The sequence below is a fragment of the Nelusetta ayraudi genome, unplaced genomic scaffold, assembly GCF_046127955.1.
Source record: "Nelusetta ayraudi isolate G7.1 ecotype Tasmania unplaced genomic scaffold, CSIRO-AGI_Nayr_v1 ptg000014l, whole genome shotgun sequence".
NCBI lineage: Eukaryota > Metazoa > Chordata > Actinopteri > Tetraodontiformes > Monacanthidae > Nelusetta > Nelusetta ayraudi.
Genome location: NW_027466064.1, coordinates 785,001 through 800,000, shown reverse-complemented (window position 1 = coordinate 800,000; position 15,000 = coordinate 785,001). Strand labels below are relative to the sequence as shown.

General features: G+C 53.6%; 3 protein-coding genes across 6 annotated transcripts in view; 1 reads left to right on the top strand and 2 right to left on the bottom strand.

Moving 5' to 3' along the window:
* fibcd1a (fibrinogen C domain containing 1a) overlaps positions 1-3,862 on the top strand; it is a 4,060-nt gene extending 198 nt beyond the window's left edge. The window contains exons 2-9 of one of the 2 annotated variants that reach the window (XM_076023085.1): positions 875-953; positions 1,307-1,416; positions 1,520-1,892; positions 1,985-2,114; positions 2,560-2,696; positions 2,833-2,929; positions 3,084-3,263; positions 3,340-3,862. In XM_076023085.1, coding sequence (XP_075879200.1) covers positions 876-953; positions 1,307-1,416; positions 1,520-1,892; positions 1,985-2,114; positions 2,560-2,696; positions 2,833-2,929; positions 3,084-3,263; positions 3,340-3,629 — 1,395 coding nt within the window. In that variant the 5' untranslated portion in view covers position 875 and the 3' untranslated portion in view covers positions 3,630-3,862. Of the gene's footprint in view, positions 1-688; positions 954-1,306; positions 1,417-1,519; positions 1,893-1,984; positions 2,115-2,559; positions 2,697-2,832; positions 2,930-3,083; positions 3,264-3,339 lie in introns of those variants that run through there. The other variant, XM_076023086.1, reaches the window with a different exon arrangement.
* A 294-nt stretch (positions 3,863-4,156) lies between these two features.
* Positions 4,157-9,531, bottom strand: pomt1 (protein-O-mannosyltransferase 1). Of its 2 annotated transcripts, none has more exons than XM_076023084.1 (20): positions 9,392-9,531; positions 8,817-8,941; positions 8,497-8,603; positions 8,367-8,417; positions 8,113-8,259; positions 7,878-7,986; positions 7,751-7,807; positions 7,527-7,620; positions 7,222-7,377; positions 7,001-7,131; positions 6,815-6,910; positions 6,623-6,715; positions 6,372-6,468; positions 6,193-6,285; positions 5,955-6,078; positions 5,776-5,873; positions 5,254-5,367; positions 5,000-5,126; positions 4,696-4,873; positions 4,157-4,551 (listed from the first exon to the last, which is right to left on the bottom strand). In XM_076023084.1, the coding sequence occupies exons 2-20, from the start codon at positions 8,930-8,932 to the stop codon at positions 4,380-4,382; spliced, it is 2,160 nt and encodes a 719-aa protein (XP_075879199.1). In that variant the 5' UTR covers positions 8,933-8,941; positions 9,392-9,531; the 3' UTR covers positions 4,157-4,379. The 2 variants fall into 2 exon arrangements, with proteins under 2 accessions (XP_075879199.1, XP_075879198.1); XM_076023083.1 differs by having other exon boundaries at positions 4,158-4,554.
* Positions 9,532-10,026: 495 nt separating this feature from the next.
* Positions 10,027-15,000, bottom strand: part of rapgef1a (Rap guanine nucleotide exchange factor (GEF) 1a) — a 7,202-nt gene continuing 2,228 nt past the window's right edge. The window contains exons 7-23 of one of the 2 annotated variants that reach the window (XM_076023096.1): positions 14,886-14,970; positions 14,493-14,615; positions 14,139-14,303; positions 13,754-13,920; positions 13,015-13,055; positions 12,786-12,918; positions 12,625-12,703; positions 12,458-12,542; positions 12,208-12,300; positions 11,931-12,119; positions 11,751-11,835; positions 11,581-11,675; positions 11,419-11,497; positions 11,249-11,350; positions 11,032-11,129; positions 10,639-10,779; positions 10,027-10,522 (exon numbers count right to left, since the gene is read on the bottom strand). In XM_076023096.1, coding sequence (XP_075879211.1) covers positions 10,387-10,522; positions 10,639-10,779; positions 11,032-11,129; positions 11,249-11,350; positions 11,419-11,497; positions 11,581-11,675; positions 11,751-11,835; positions 11,931-12,119; positions 12,208-12,300; positions 12,458-12,542; positions 12,625-12,703; positions 12,786-12,918; positions 13,015-13,055; positions 13,754-13,920; positions 14,139-14,303; positions 14,493-14,615; positions 14,886-14,970 — 1,896 coding nt within the window. In that variant the 3' untranslated portion in view covers positions 10,027-10,386. The remainder of the gene's footprint in view (positions 10,523-10,638; positions 10,780-11,031; positions 11,130-11,248; positions 11,351-11,418; positions 11,498-11,580; positions 11,676-11,750; positions 11,836-11,930; positions 12,120-12,207; positions 12,301-12,457; positions 12,543-12,624; positions 12,704-12,785; positions 12,919-13,014; positions 13,056-13,753; positions 13,921-14,138; positions 14,304-14,492; positions 14,616-14,885; positions 14,971-15,000) is intronic. The other variant, XM_076023097.1, reaches the window with a different exon arrangement.

The window sequence follows — 15,000 nt, the reverse complement described above, 5'->3', positions numbered from 1 at the left end:
TCTTTGTTGTTGAGTGTTGCTGAGTTTCTGCACCTGTGGCTGAGATGTTTCCTCTCAGCCACAGCGACAGTGTAGGAGGTCCCTACTGGACCCCACTGCCCACAGTGTAGGAGGTCCCTGCTGCCCACAGTGTAGGAGGACCCCACTGGACCCCACTGCCCACAGTGTAGGAGGACCCCACTGGACCCTACTGCCCACAGTGTAGGAGGTCCCTACTGGACCCCGCTGCCCACAGTGTAGGAGGTCCCTGCTGCCCACAGTGTAGGAGGTCCCTACTGGACCCCACTGCCCACAGTGTAGGAGGTCCCCGCTGCCCACAGTGTAGGAGGTCCCTACTGGACCCTACTGCCCACAGTGTAGGAGGACCCCACTGGACCCCGCTGCCCACAGTGTAGGAGGCTCCCAAGCAGGCTGGGCAGCAGGTCGCTACCACAACACCTGCTGTGGTGGCGACTCACTCACAACAAAGTGGCTCTGACACAAAGACGCTGAGAAGATCTGCACCAGCTGCTCGGCTTTACTCGACTTTAGCGGCACGTCAGCGGGGGAAGCGGCAGCTCCAGGAACTCCAAGAGGTCTTCACTATCTGGACTCTATCATCAGGGGATGTTTGGTAAGCAGACTCAGCCAGGAGGGATCTGAAGGTGGAACTGTGTTTGCTGGAGGTCCTCAACAAAAGAGAAGGACCCTTCCAAAATAGGTGGTGGTTCCACGGCACAGTGGACACATGGTTCTGGGGTATCAGGGTAGGTGATGTGTTTGAAGCTGTTTAGGAGGGCCCATGTGCTCCTCCAGCAGTCCTCCTGTGGTGTCAGTGGGTGGTCGGTCAGTGAGGGGACCGTCATCTTCAGCTCCTGCTGTGTTTGTGTTTCAGGATGATGCTGAACGACAGCTGGACCATCATGAACAACAGCAGCTCAGAGCTGGACAGCAAGTGGCCCAACAAGCACAAGGTAGGTGCACCTGTTAGCCGTTACCGACATGGCTAACAGCTGTCCTGCAAGAGGTATCGCCCACCCCCCCCTCCCAAAACAGTGTGGGACAGACAGTGAGAGAGACAGGCAGGCAGGTGACAGAGTGAACTCATGTTAATCTGGAGTTAGAGTGTCGCTAATCTGCAGCAGCTGTCACAGATTACACACACAGACTGTGACCACAGGGGGGCAACACTCACACTCACTCCATTAACACTCACAGAAAACATTTCATTTGACCATCAGTTAATTGAACGGACTGACTTATGTGTGTGTGTGTGTGTGTGTGTGTGTGTGTGTGTGTGTGTGTGTGTGTGTGTGTGTGTGTGTAGAGATGCTGCAACTTCCTGTTGAGGACTGTCGCTGTGCTGGTCGCCGTAGCAGCCGTCGTCGCGGCAACCATCGCCTTCCTCTACCTGTACCCGCTGCCCCGCCCACTCAGGTAAAGTCACCTGTCTGTCCCTCCACCCCAGCCAGCCTGCCGGCCCGTCTGTCAGTCTGTCCACCGGTCTGACTCTCTGCCACTGTTGTTGTCACGGTAACAGCGGAGGCTCCTCCTTCACCTCCGCCTCACATGTGATCTCCACCAACCCGAGAGAAAACGGCGCCCTGGTGTCCGTGTCTCGGGCGGCGGACGGAGAGCCAATCAGCATCTTCCTGGACCCCAACTGTCCCGACTACAGCGACAGCTTCGTCCGCTGGGAGGCTCTGCAGAACTCGCTGCTGCTGGCGCTGTCCAATCACAACACGGACGACTGGCAGGAGAATGGCCTGGTCCAGAAGCTGGCGGAGGAGCTCAAGGTGCTGCTGGGCCACACCCACAACCTAAAGCTGCAGTATGATTGGCTGCAGAGAGGTCAGGGTGCGGTGGAGCAGCGGCTGGACGTCCTGCAGAGTGAGCAGAGCCGCACCCTTCAGGTGAGTCACGCACCTGGGGTGAGCTGCTGTGACCACACTGCAGGAGACTGACAGGAACTCTGGCCCCGCCCCCCCGGTCTCACCTCACGCAGGTGCTGTCTGAGAGCCACTCAGCTGTGCTGAAGGCAGTGACAGGCTTCAGCGACTCTCTGCTCAGCCTGCAGAGGGAGAAAGAGAGCCTGAAGCGCCTCGACTCAGAGCTGCAGGGAGACACAAACACAGGTACGACAACACCTTGACTGCATGGTGGTGTCCTACACCAGAACTACACCACAACTACACCACAACTACACCACAACTAAACTAGAACTACACCACAACTACACCACAACTAAACCAGTACTACACCAGAACTACACCAGAACTACACCAGTGCTACACCTATACTACACCAGTACTACACCAGAACTACACCAGAACTACACCAGTACTACACCAGAACTACACCAGTACTAGACCTATACTACACTAGAACTACACCAGTACTACACTAGTACAACACCTATACTACACCAGAACTAAACTAGAACTACACCAGAACTACACCAGAACTACACCAGTACTAAACTAGAACTACACCAGAACTACACCAGTACTACACCAGTACTACACTAGAACTACACCAGTATAACCCTAACCCTGTGTCTGTCTCTCTGGCTGTGTGCAGCCCTCAGGCCCAGGGACTGTGGGGACCTGCAGGCCTCTGGTGTGTCCCAGGACGGGGTCTACTCGGTGTTTCCCACCCACGACCCTGCAGGCTTCATGGTTTACTGCGACATGAGCACTGATGGAGGAGGCTGGACGGTACTCACAGCTCCCCCTGCTGGCCACCGCAGGCACTCTAGATTGTTACCGACACCAGATGCAACATAATAACACCTGCCCCTTCCCTGTGTGTGTGTGTGTGTGTGTGTGTGTGTGTGTGTGCACCCGCGTTCAGGTGATCCAGAGGAGGGAGGACGGCTCAGTGAATTTTTTCCGAGGCTGGGAAGCCTACAGAGACGGTTTTGGAAAGACGGTGGCAGAGCACTGGCTAGGTCACACACACACACACACACACACACACACACACACACACACACACACACACACACACACTAGTTGTGTTTACAGTTTTTTGCAAATAAAAAAGACTGACTGACTGTCTGTCTGTCTGCCTGCCTGCCTGCCTGCCTGCCTGCCTGCCTGCAGGCCTACAGAGGATCTACTCCCTGACCCGCTCCGGCGGCTACGAGCTGCGGATCGACCTGGCCGACTTCGACAACACCACGGCCTTCGCTCGCTACGCCCACTTCTCGGTGGGCCTGGACTCGGTCAACCCAGAGGAGGACGGGTACCCGCTGAGCGTGGATGGCTACTCTGGGACGGCAGGTAATGATCCTGGTGCTGGACCTGGACCTGGACCTGGACCTGGACCTGCTCTGACAGCTGTGGTTCTGCTCCTCAGGTGACTCCCTCCTCAAACACTCAGGGATGCAGTTCACCACCAAGGACCGCGACCACGACCAGTCGGAGAACAACTGCGCCGCCTACTACCAGGGGGCGTGGTGGTACCGGAACTGCCACACCTCCAACCTGAACGGACAGTACCTGCGAGGAGGCCACGCCTCCTACGCCGACGGCGTGGAGTGGTCCAGCTGGACGGGCTGGCAGTACTCGCTGCGCTTCACCGAGATGAAGATCCGACGGAACCCAGATTACGACTCCAGATTGGCCGAATCCCCGGCCGACCTTTGAACTGCGGGCACGACCGACCTGACCTTTGACCCTGACCTGTGGCTGAGGAGATAACACAGTCATCGTGTGGCTCCAAAACGTCTTTGCCGAGTCATTGGTGGGCCTGAATTTACACTTCAAAGATTCCAGTTTAACCGACTGAACGGATCAGTCATCACGCTGAACTGACTCACTCACTGTGGAGAATTCATTACCGTTAACTCCTTTTTGTCAAAGCAGAAGTGATTCACAAAAATCTGTAAATACAGCTTGAAATTTCTTCTCTAAGATGTTTTAGTTTCAGTGTTGTTGTTGTTGTTGTTGTTGTTTACACACACTCTGCTAAATAAAACCTGTTGGATAAAGCGGTTCTGTCTGGCTGACTGATTCACAGGTCAGTGAGTCAGTGTGGAAATACTGAACTGAACTGTGTGGATCACTGCTGTTGTCTCCATTGACTCGACTCAGTCACTGCGATCCTGTCGAACCCCAACAGAGAACGACTCTTCCAGAGGACTCAGCAACTTTATTCAACATTTTCACTCTGACAACTCGTCTGGTCAGCAGGTCTTCCTCTTCCTCTTCCTCTATCGTTCATTGACAGTTGGCAAACAACTGTTAGGTGCACTACTGCCACCTTCTGGACAGGAGTATGAAGCGGGACAGGTCTGAGGTTGAAGCTCCGCCTCCAACGTGACCTCACAGGTCCTCCCCTCTGGGTGCACTGGATCCTCTGGACCAGGAGCTTTGGGACCAGAACCACTGGACTGGCTAGCGGTGGCGGTACAAGATGTCCCAGGATTCCCGCCACTTCAGTCCTTGCAGCTGATTGGCCGAGAGCTCGGGGCTGCCGTAGGTCAGCGGGCACAAGGTTCGATATGACAGGAACACACACGCCATCAACGCCAACACACACACACACAGTGCCTGCCGGTGGGTGGGCCTACTGCACACACACACACACACACACACACACACACACACACACACACACACACACACACACACACACACACACACACAATCAAATATGTATCATCACATCGTAACCTTACAACTTAAACATAGTGTGTGTGTGTGTGTGTACCTGATCAGGTGTGTGAGGATGTGCTCCAGCAGGGCGGGGCTTAGCACGTACAGGAAGCAGAGGGCAGGCAGGTAGTGATACAGGAAGAGTGTTTTCTCCATCAGGAAGAAGGGAAGAAAGTTCACACACCAACCACCAACACACACACAACCCAGCAGCACAAACTGATGCCACGCAGCTGTACACACACACACACACACACACACACACACACAGCCTGAATTAACTCAAGGCAAAAATGTCATTAGTGATGCTGAAGGGTGTGTGTGTGTGTGTGTGTGTGTGTGTGTGTGTGTGTTCATACCCTCTGGCAGCACCTTGCAGCCCCGCCTTCTTTTCAGCAGGTACACAGCTGCTAAAAGCTGATAGGCTAGCAGGCTGATGTTGGCCACACCCCATGACACTGGATTACCAATCAAATGGATCTGAGCCTGAAACCAGAGCAGCCAATCACAACACAGGAAGGTGTGTGTGTGTGTGTGTGTGTGTGTGTGTGTGTGTGTGTGTGTGTGTGTGTGTGGGCGCGTGCACAGGTGCACAGGTGCACAGGTGCATTACATTAGTGGAGGGGTGCAGCCAGTATGCGATGTTGGTTTCCATGGTGATCCACTCCAGGGGGGCGGAGCTATACTTGTGCTCCGTGTCTTCCTGTTTCACAGTCAGCATCTTCCACTGGCACCACAACACAACACAGAAGCATATGGATCAGTTGCTCTGCCACGCTAGCCCCACCCAGCAGCCTCCACACTCAGAGCCCCGCCCCTTCCTGTGTCCTGCAGACCCCACAGCCCCGCCCCTTCCTGTGTGCTGCAGACCCCACAGCCCCGCCCCTTCCTGTGTGCTGCAGACCCCGTACGTGCGCTGACGTGTGGATGTGAAGAAAGTCTTCACTTCTCACTCATCACTTCTGCGATGTTCTGTGAGCTCGTTAGCGTGTGGATGAGAGCCGCTGAGTTGAGAGAAGATGACGCCGCTCGTGTGACCATTGAAAGGGTCACATGTGTTGACTTGACCTCAGACTGCATCCCAAGGGTCACTCAATCAAAGATCAATCAATCAATCAGGGCGTCACTGTCCTACCTGGAGTTCAAAGAATTTTGCCCAGAAGGAAACTTTTCTGTCCACGTCAATGTGAGTTGGAGAGTGAAGCTCCGCCTCCCTCTCTCTCTGCTCCTGACCTTCACACACACACACACACATGAGCATGGAGTGTATGGGCACCAGGACGTGTGTGTGTGTGTGTGTGTGTGTGTTCGCACTGGTTCCGTAGCGGTGCTCCTCCACCGTCCAGTCCAGGCTGCTGCTGCTCTGAGCTTGAAACTGCTTCTCTGCAACCACCTCCAGCTGCCGGAACCCCCAGTCTGGAAGAGCAGCGCCAGTCAGCTGCACACACACACACACACACACACACACACACACACACACACACACACACAGGCTGTCACGTCACTACGACAGCAGGAAGCAGGCAGCTGTGACGTCACTTCCTGTCTGTACCCGCAGGACAGCTGAGGTGTTGACATGGAGCAGTCGCACTTCAGACAGGATGGTCTTCCAGGAGTCTGACTCCGCCCCTCTGTTGGAGATATCCTGAGCACACACACACACACACACACAGAGCAGGTCACATGACTCCTCCCAGTGACATCACCACCCCTCTATCAGCTCTGTCTCACCACTTTCCACAGGTTCTGCGGTGCCATGGACACGTTGAAGTCGATGTAACCTGACACCTCCTGAGCCTGAGGACTCATGGGAGCTGCAACATCATGACTGGAAGACACACACACACACACACACACACACACACACACACACACACACACACACACACACACACACACACACACACACACACACACAGATGATTGACAGCAGCAGGGCTGCAGGCTGAACCCAGCCAGAGAATCCAGGTGAGCTGCTGCACCTGTTGAGAAAGCGTGAGGTCATCCCATGGACCAACTGGATGAGGTCACCGTGACGGACAGGCCGGGGGGGGCTGCTGACCACCAGCTCCTGTCTGACACAGAGACAGAGACAGAGTCAGTCAGACAGACAGACAGTCAGTCAGTCAGTCACTTCATCTCCCAGCATGCCTTGGGGCAGACTGGTGACCCACCTGCCGGGGTCTTTGATGATCCACCAGTTGTTGACGTCTTTGAAGGGATAACAGGTGACCTGCTGCTGGTGGGAGCTGCCCCGCCCATTCTCATACCTGGACACGCCCACAGGAAACAGGAAGTGACTGTCACTGTGTGCCACCTGACAGCTCACCCAGTGGCCGCCGTGCGGCTTCAAGTCCCACCTGATTGGATAGTTGGCCTTGTGCGAGTGAAGCCAACAGGGCAGCGGCTGGGAGGCGGAGCTTCTCAGAGTCACCTGACTGCCGTAGGCCACTTCCAGAGGCTGACCCCGAGTGATCCTGGAGAGACCGCCCTGAGACACACCGACCAATCAGAGACCGCCCGCACACTCGACAGCCAATCAGAGAGACTCTATCCACCGTCAGTGGGTGGGCGTGGCTACCTCCAGACTGGCCTGGAAGGCGGGGCTCATCAGCTGGTCATGTGGTCCACTGCGCCGCAGGAGGCTCAGGTGAAGGTAGAACCAGAAGACATAGAGCAGAACAGGAAGCACCAGGAGACACACAACCCGGGCCACACACTGCACACACAGCTTGAGCTGCTCACACACACACACACACACACACACACACACACACACACACACACACACACACACACACACACACACACACACACACACACAGTATCAGCGGCTGGAGGTTGACACACACCCCTCACACACTCCTGACTGAGCCTACGACTCACATGACTGATGGTTCGATCTCCAATCAGATTCCAGGTGTGCAGAGAGGCCACGCCCAGCAGCGACAGGTAGGAGAAGATGCCAATGTATTTCACCCTGACACACACACACACACACACACACACACACACACACACACACACACACACACACACACACACACACACAGGTGAGTGTGTGCTCCACAGCAGCGTGGCTGACCTCTGACCTCTGAGCAGCTCCTCACCCCACAGCAGCAGCACAGGAGGCTCCAGCCAGCAGCAGCCAGCAGAACCGGGAGCAGCTGAGGAGGACACACACACTTCACACCTGGACAGACACACACTGACCACCCTGCCGCCTCCCACTCTCACCTGTCGGGGGTGTTGTGGAAGCGCAGGTAAGACACGAAGGCCAGCAGCAGGAAGAAGATGAGCACAGACTCCAGTAGCATGAAGCGGGATTGGACGATCAGGGAGTTCTCTGCACACACACACACACACACACACACACACACACACACACACACACACACACACACACACACACACACAGTCAGCCCACCACACACACACACACACCATCATCTGACACCACTGAGACACTCACCCAGCAGCAGCAGAAGTCCCGCCCCCAGTGCCGCCCAGCGCGAGCAGGTGAGCTCCAGAGTCAGCAGGTACACCAGAGGGACACAGAGGGCGCCGCAGAGCGCTGGCACGAGCCGCAGACTCCACACACACACAGCACTGGGGAACTCTGGAAACACACACACTGCTGAAGAACACTGGAAACACACACACACACACACACACACACACACACACACACACACACACACACACACACACACACACACACCCTACCTGCTCCAATTCTGTTCCACACAAAATTTCCATCGAATCCTCCCAGGTACGCTGCAACACACACACACACTCAGGTGTTACTAGAAGGTCAGCATGTGTCATGTGGTCATTTGGCGGTCAGCTGACTGACCTCCCAGAGCCAGGATCATGTGACCCAGAGGAGGGCCGCTGTCGTCCATGAAAAAAACCCTCTTCATGTAGAGAGACACAAACTGGCCGTAATACACTTCATCAAACCTGCAACCACACACACACACACAAACACACACACACACACACACACACACACACACACACACACACACACACACACACACACACACACACACACACACACACCTTAGACAGCATGCAACTCTGTGCTTTTTATCTCAAATCTGGACAAACTGTACTCAGAATGTTGGCTAGTGTGTGTGTGTGTGTGTGTGTGTGTGTGTGTGTGTGACTCACACCACGGCGGCGGGGCGTCCCAACCAGCTGAGCCTGGTCCACAGCGACAGCAAGGTCAGGAGCAACAGAACCAAGTCCACCCGGACCGTCACCACCAGGGGGGGCTGCTGAACCATGACTGAGACCTGCAGGGAGGCGCGACCAACACGATCTTGCAAACGTGACGTCACAGATAGTGTGCGTGAAGACTGGGGAACATCTTCTGATCGATTTATAATATTACTGACTCATTTAAGAAGGTGCGGTTAAAACAGCGATGAAACAGCAATGTTTCCACGTGGCCCAAGTGGCGACTTGTCCGGGGTGTCACCCTGCCTTCGCCCTAAAACAGCTGGGAGAGGCTCCAGCAGAGCCCCGTCACCCTGAGTAGGAATCAGCGGGTATAGAAGATACAACCCAAAACAACATCCGGTTGGTTCCGGTACTATCGAGCAATATTACACCCTACAACATGTCAACATCAGACACAAACACCTCCCACCGACACCTCAACCCGAAGCTAGCATTTGGCGTTAGCTTTAGCTGCCCTGTAGCCTCGGGAGTCTGTTTCACGCCGCCTAAATGCTGAGTCTTACTTTGTGACGCCACTCCGCTAACGCTCCATGCCCCCGGTGAAGCTCCCGGTTCGGTTCGTCTACAGAGAGTTGTTAAAATACATCCATGGCCGGTGTAGTTTGTCGCCGCTCGATGTTTGATTATTGCAGCCTGATGACTCAGCGGCTCGGCGCTCGGCAGCAGTGCCTGCTTTCCTGTCGAGGAGACAGCGGTTGACGTCCCCGCCGCTCTTCCGCTTTCCATGTTGAAGGAAAGGACGGAACCAGGAAGTTGTTGCAGTTATTGAGTGAATCTCTGGAACTGGTTAGATTGTATTTTAGTTTGTGCTTTCATTGTACTCTGGTTACATGTTTGATTTTGGGATTTGGTGTGTCATTGGTGTTTGTGTTGTGTGTGTGTGTGTATAAAACATATAAAAACGTCTCAGGTAGACGCATACATATAAAAACATACAATATAAAATACAATACACAATATAAAATCGTCTCAGGTAGACAACAGGTCCACTTGGTACTGACAGCGGGTGTGCGCTGCTTCCCGCTATCAGTTTATCTTGGGGGATTTTACCAGAATGCAGCTGTTGATGTATTGAGTGATGGTTTAATTGTACCCATAAACAGTTTCTTGAGTTATTAAAAGTATGACAATGTCGTGCTTTACAAGCCCTTTATTACTCTTTATTACATCCTTGTTACACTGATGCAATGGTTGGAAGATAACAAGACAGTCGCTGCTTAGTTGCCTTGTCAGGAAGTTTGCTTCAATCCAGGTCCCCCCCCCCCCCCCAGAACGCTGCTCTCCTGTTGGATGCGCCAAGATGTCGTCACAGCGCTCTGCACCCGCCTGCACCATGCCACACGGCAACAACGTCTTCAATGTGAATACAGCATAACCCCAATGACTGACTATGGCCCTGGACTAAACCTGGCAGGAGTGTCCAGGTGTTGAAGAACGCTCTAAATGAGCTCAGTGCCTGTTTTTAAACTGCCTCACAACGTTCGCCCGTCTTCTTTTTTCATCTCTGGATGACCCGAGGCACATTTCGTGGGCGGAGCCTGAGGGAAAGTTCCCACAATGCTTCTTCAGCCAGGTGGTCACTGAAGTCATTGAAGAAGGAGATGATTTCATCATCAGGCTGCAGAGAGTATCGACTGCACAGAGAGAGAGAGCTTCAGTCAGACACACAATCATACTGGTTGTACTAACTGTAGTACTGTAGTACTGTAAGACCATAGTGCTGGAGAACTGTAGTACTGCAGGTACTGACACTTGCTGGTAGCTCTGTAAAGTGTGCAGGATGTTGAACTGCTGCCACTGTTTCGAGAAGTTGACCTTTGAACCTTGTGGTGTCACCAACGAGTCAGGATTCCCCAAATGAACAAAAGTCAAATCTTGAAGGATCAAACCCCTGGAGCAGCAGACAGGAGAAGGTGCCAGACATTGACTGAGGTGCCGACATGCAGGTAAGGTATATTTAGGTTATAAAACTAGGTCCAGACAGACAGGTGGGGTATTAAACTAGGTGCAGACGTACAGGTGGGGGTATTAAACTAGGTGCAGACGGACAGGTGGGGTATTAAACTAGGTGCAGACGTACAGGTGGGGGTATTAAACTAGGTGCAGACGGACAGGTGGGGTATTAAACTAGGTGCAGACGTACAGGTAGGGTATGCAGGGAGGCTCCACCTCAGCTAGAGCGGCTCGGTAGGCTCTGAAAGATGACGAGCTGTCAATCAGAGAGCTGAACTCCTCCAGAATCTACAACACAAGAACAACACGTGAGGCTGCTGACAGTTTGTCTGTTGTGGCTGTGGCCACACTGGGTGGCAGAAGACTGGGCGTGTCTTCAGCAGGTGTAGAGGGTGTGGCTACAGCACCTCAGCTGTGTTCCTCTGCCAGTCAAGCCGTCGCAAGGGGGCGGAGTCCAGTGCTGACAGGATGGACAGGTAGGAGTTGAAGTTGTTGAGCTTCCTCAGGTGCTGCAGAGGGACAGAGACCATGATTAGTGGTCTCATCTCCGTCTCATTGGGTTTCGCTGCTGTCTTACCTTCATGATCTTCAGGAACTTCTGCAGCAGCTTCTCCCGCTCCTGAGCTTTCTCCTGAAGGATGATGACAGAACGAACCCTAGAAGAACCCGGCAATGAAGTGACTTTAGACCACTGGGTCGTTAGTGTTAGGGTTAGCACTTCACAGCTGTGAGGACTCACCAGAAGGAGACGCTGTTGAAGTGCTGAGTGAACTGGTTCAGGTTTAGACTCTTCTCTTCGTTCTGCTCTTTGGACCACATCAAGACCTCCGGCAACTGAACACGTGAGACGCACAGGTGAGTGAGGGGACGGGGAGGAATGCAGTGAACACACGCAGGTGGGTCACACACCTTGATCTTATAGAAGAGCTCTGAGTCCAGCAGGGTGAGCTGTTCAGCAAGATCATGACTCCTGAAGTCCAGCAGAGTCCCTGGTCTGGAGGACACAGGGGAGGAGCCAGCAGGTCACATGATGCCTGAATGATGCGAGCAGCACTCGCTCACATGGCTTCACCTTGGCTGGGAGGTTACCTGGCAGCCACGCCCCTGGCAGAGAGTGGGCGGAGTGAGAGAGGGGAGCCAATCAGCTGCCACCTCTCCTCCACCTTGGACAGGATGTTGGAGCGCAGTGCATGCGCCCGGCTCAGCTCTCCACCAATCAGAAGACTGTACACCATGTCAGTGAGCAGCAGCAGCAATTCAGAGTCCAGCTCCATTGCACTGAAACAGCCACACACACATAGGCATCAGTGGACGTGGGGGTGTGTTTGTGTGTGTGTGTGTGTGTGTGTGTGTGTGTGTGTCGGACCACAGCTCGTCCACGATGGTGAGCAGCAGGTCAAAGGTCCTCCCGGCTGGAGGGCGGAGCTGCGCTCGTCCTCCGTCACTCAGGTGTCTGAACGTGTTGCAGGTTAAAGACTTCCTTTGCGAGGGGGAGGAGCTTGAGTCAAACTGATCTGAGAACACTTCAGAGGAGAGAAATCGGAAGAAATATAGCTCCGCCCCTCCCCCAGACATCTCTTTAAACCATGTGAGCCCAAGACCACGGTGAAGGATATCTGTGCTGCAGTTTGACGATGACATCAGTCGGACTCACAAAGCTCCTGTAGGTGGCGACAAAGGCTTCGCGGTACAGGCTTTGTCCTGCACACACACACACACAGGCCTGCTGTTACACGCCGGGCTGTTATTTGCTGGGCAGAAAGTGAGGAGGAGGAGGAGCTACCTGATTTGCTGTCAGCCTCTGCAGCAAAGACCAATAGGATATCAGAAGTGCCCGCTTTGATGTCCGGCCCCTCCTCCCCCTGAGAAAGCAGGAGAAGAGTGAGATAGGAGGTGTGTGTGTGTGTGTGTGTGAAGCGGAGAGGTCAAAGGTCAGGAACGTACCTCGGACTTGACTGTGATCCTGTGGAGGATTTCCTGCAGCTCCGTCAGTAAGAGCACCTCCTGCTGGTCGCTCTGCTCCTGCTTCTCCTTCCTCCTCTGATCAGACTCTGACTCCTGCAGGACACTCTGAGAACTGCAGCCCAGAGAGCATTAAGGTGCTGTGTGTGTGTGTGTGTGTGTGTGTGTGTGTGTGTGCGTGCGTGCGTGCATGTGTTTGTGTGAGTGTCACCTGTCTCTGTCTTCACTTTGTCTGTCTGTGTGAACTGAGTCCTGATGAAACAAACACAAATCACAGAATTAATTTGTCCTGTTCAGAAAACATGTGACTGGTTGCACTCGCACCACATAATCACATTTCAATGTGGGAAATGCATGCTAATAATAATAATAATAATGTAAAAATGAAATAATAACTGTTGTTTAACCAATCCGTTAATCAATAGAATTTATCTATGGAGCACAACATCACACCCGCCTGTATTCTGAGGGACTTGGCACAGAGTTTGGTACAGTAAGGTAGAGTACAGTAGGGTAGGGTGCAGTGCAGTACATGAGGGAAGGGTTAGGGTGCAGGAGGGTAGGGTGCAGTACAGTAGGGGTAGGGTGCAGTACAGTACAGTAGGGTAGGGTGCATTACAGTACAGTAGGGTGCAGTACAGTAGGGTAGGGTAGGGGGCGTTCACACCAATCAAATATTCTGCTCTTTGTGGCTCTAGCTGCTGGTTCTCAGTGCAGGTTAAATGCTATGCTATGCTATGGACTGCACTAATATACAGCGCTATGTGTATATATGCCATGCAAGGTGCTGCCTGCCCCATTGGGAGCAACGTAGGGTTGAGTGTCTTTGCCCGAGGACACAACGACGGAGTAGGATTTGAACCGCCAACCTTTCAGTCATTGGACAACCCGCTCCTCCCGAGCCACAGGCGCCCCCTGCTGGTAAAGGCCCCGAAACACCTGGACGATACCTGCTGCCTCTTCTTTGGTGGTAGCACAGGAAGTTCAGGTGAGGGGGCGGGTTCCAGCTGTGTGTCTGTCTCCGCCTCTTCCTGCCTGCTAGAGGTCAGAGGTCGTGGGTAGAACATGGCTGTTGATTGACCACTGTAGGTGGCACAGAACTGCAGGTACTGATGAACTGAAACAGACAGCAGACATTGAAGGGTTAGTTAGTGACACTACACGGCGGTGGCCACTAGGGGCACTGCTCTTCAAGCATGTGGACAGAGTCAGCTTCATCATTAGCTCAGCTGGACATTCACAGTTTGTCTCGCAAACTTGCTGGAGTCCAACACGCCTCTGATTGCAGCTGCATCTTCATCACTACTGATCAGTACTGCTGGAGGTTCTGCTCACTGGCACGCTTCTTCTCAGGCAGGGGAGGGGGGGTCTTGCTGGGGGACAGGGGGGAGTGCAGAGACTCATCCAGGCTGATGACATCACACTGGTAAGAGGGGTCATCTGACTGAGGGGCGGAGTCAAACCCAAAGGAAACAGAGCGCTCATCACAGTTGGTTGTAGCTGCAAACCAGAACAGACAGTCAGTCAGGTGACAGGCAGACAGACAGACAGGAAGGCAAACAGGTGACTGGCAGACAGGTGACTGGCAGACAGACAGACAGGAAGGCAGACAGACAGACAGACAGGTGACAGGCAGACAGACAGGAAGGTGACAGGCAGACAGACAGACAGGTAGATTTCCTCTCTGACCTGCAGTGCTGCTGCGTCTCTTCTCTGGCAGGGCAGGTGGGGGGAGGCAGCAGTGAGGAAGAGGAGGGAGGCTGTCAGCAGAGGAGAGGTCAGTGTGGAGGAAGTTGTAGTCTGGATCATCCTCTGGACACACACACACACACACACACACACACACACACACACACCAGCAGTAATTAGTGAGGGAAGGTCAAACTGCAGTGAGTCTGTGCAACCAGTAGAGGGCAGCGGAGAGCTTCCACCCTCAAAAACAGCTCAAACAGGAAGTGTATTTTAAACACCACTTCCTGTCATTTCTGACAGGAAGTGGTGTTTAAATTCACACCCCACCGAAGAGAGTGAAGATGTGTGTGTGTGTGTGTGTGTGTGTGTGTGTGTGTGTGTGTGTGTTACCTATACAAGCATTACCAATACAGAGTGTATTGATAGCAACAGAATCTGCAGAAGTTGCACTGCATCGCTTCCAGCATTCATCCTTCTGTAACACACACACACACACACACACACA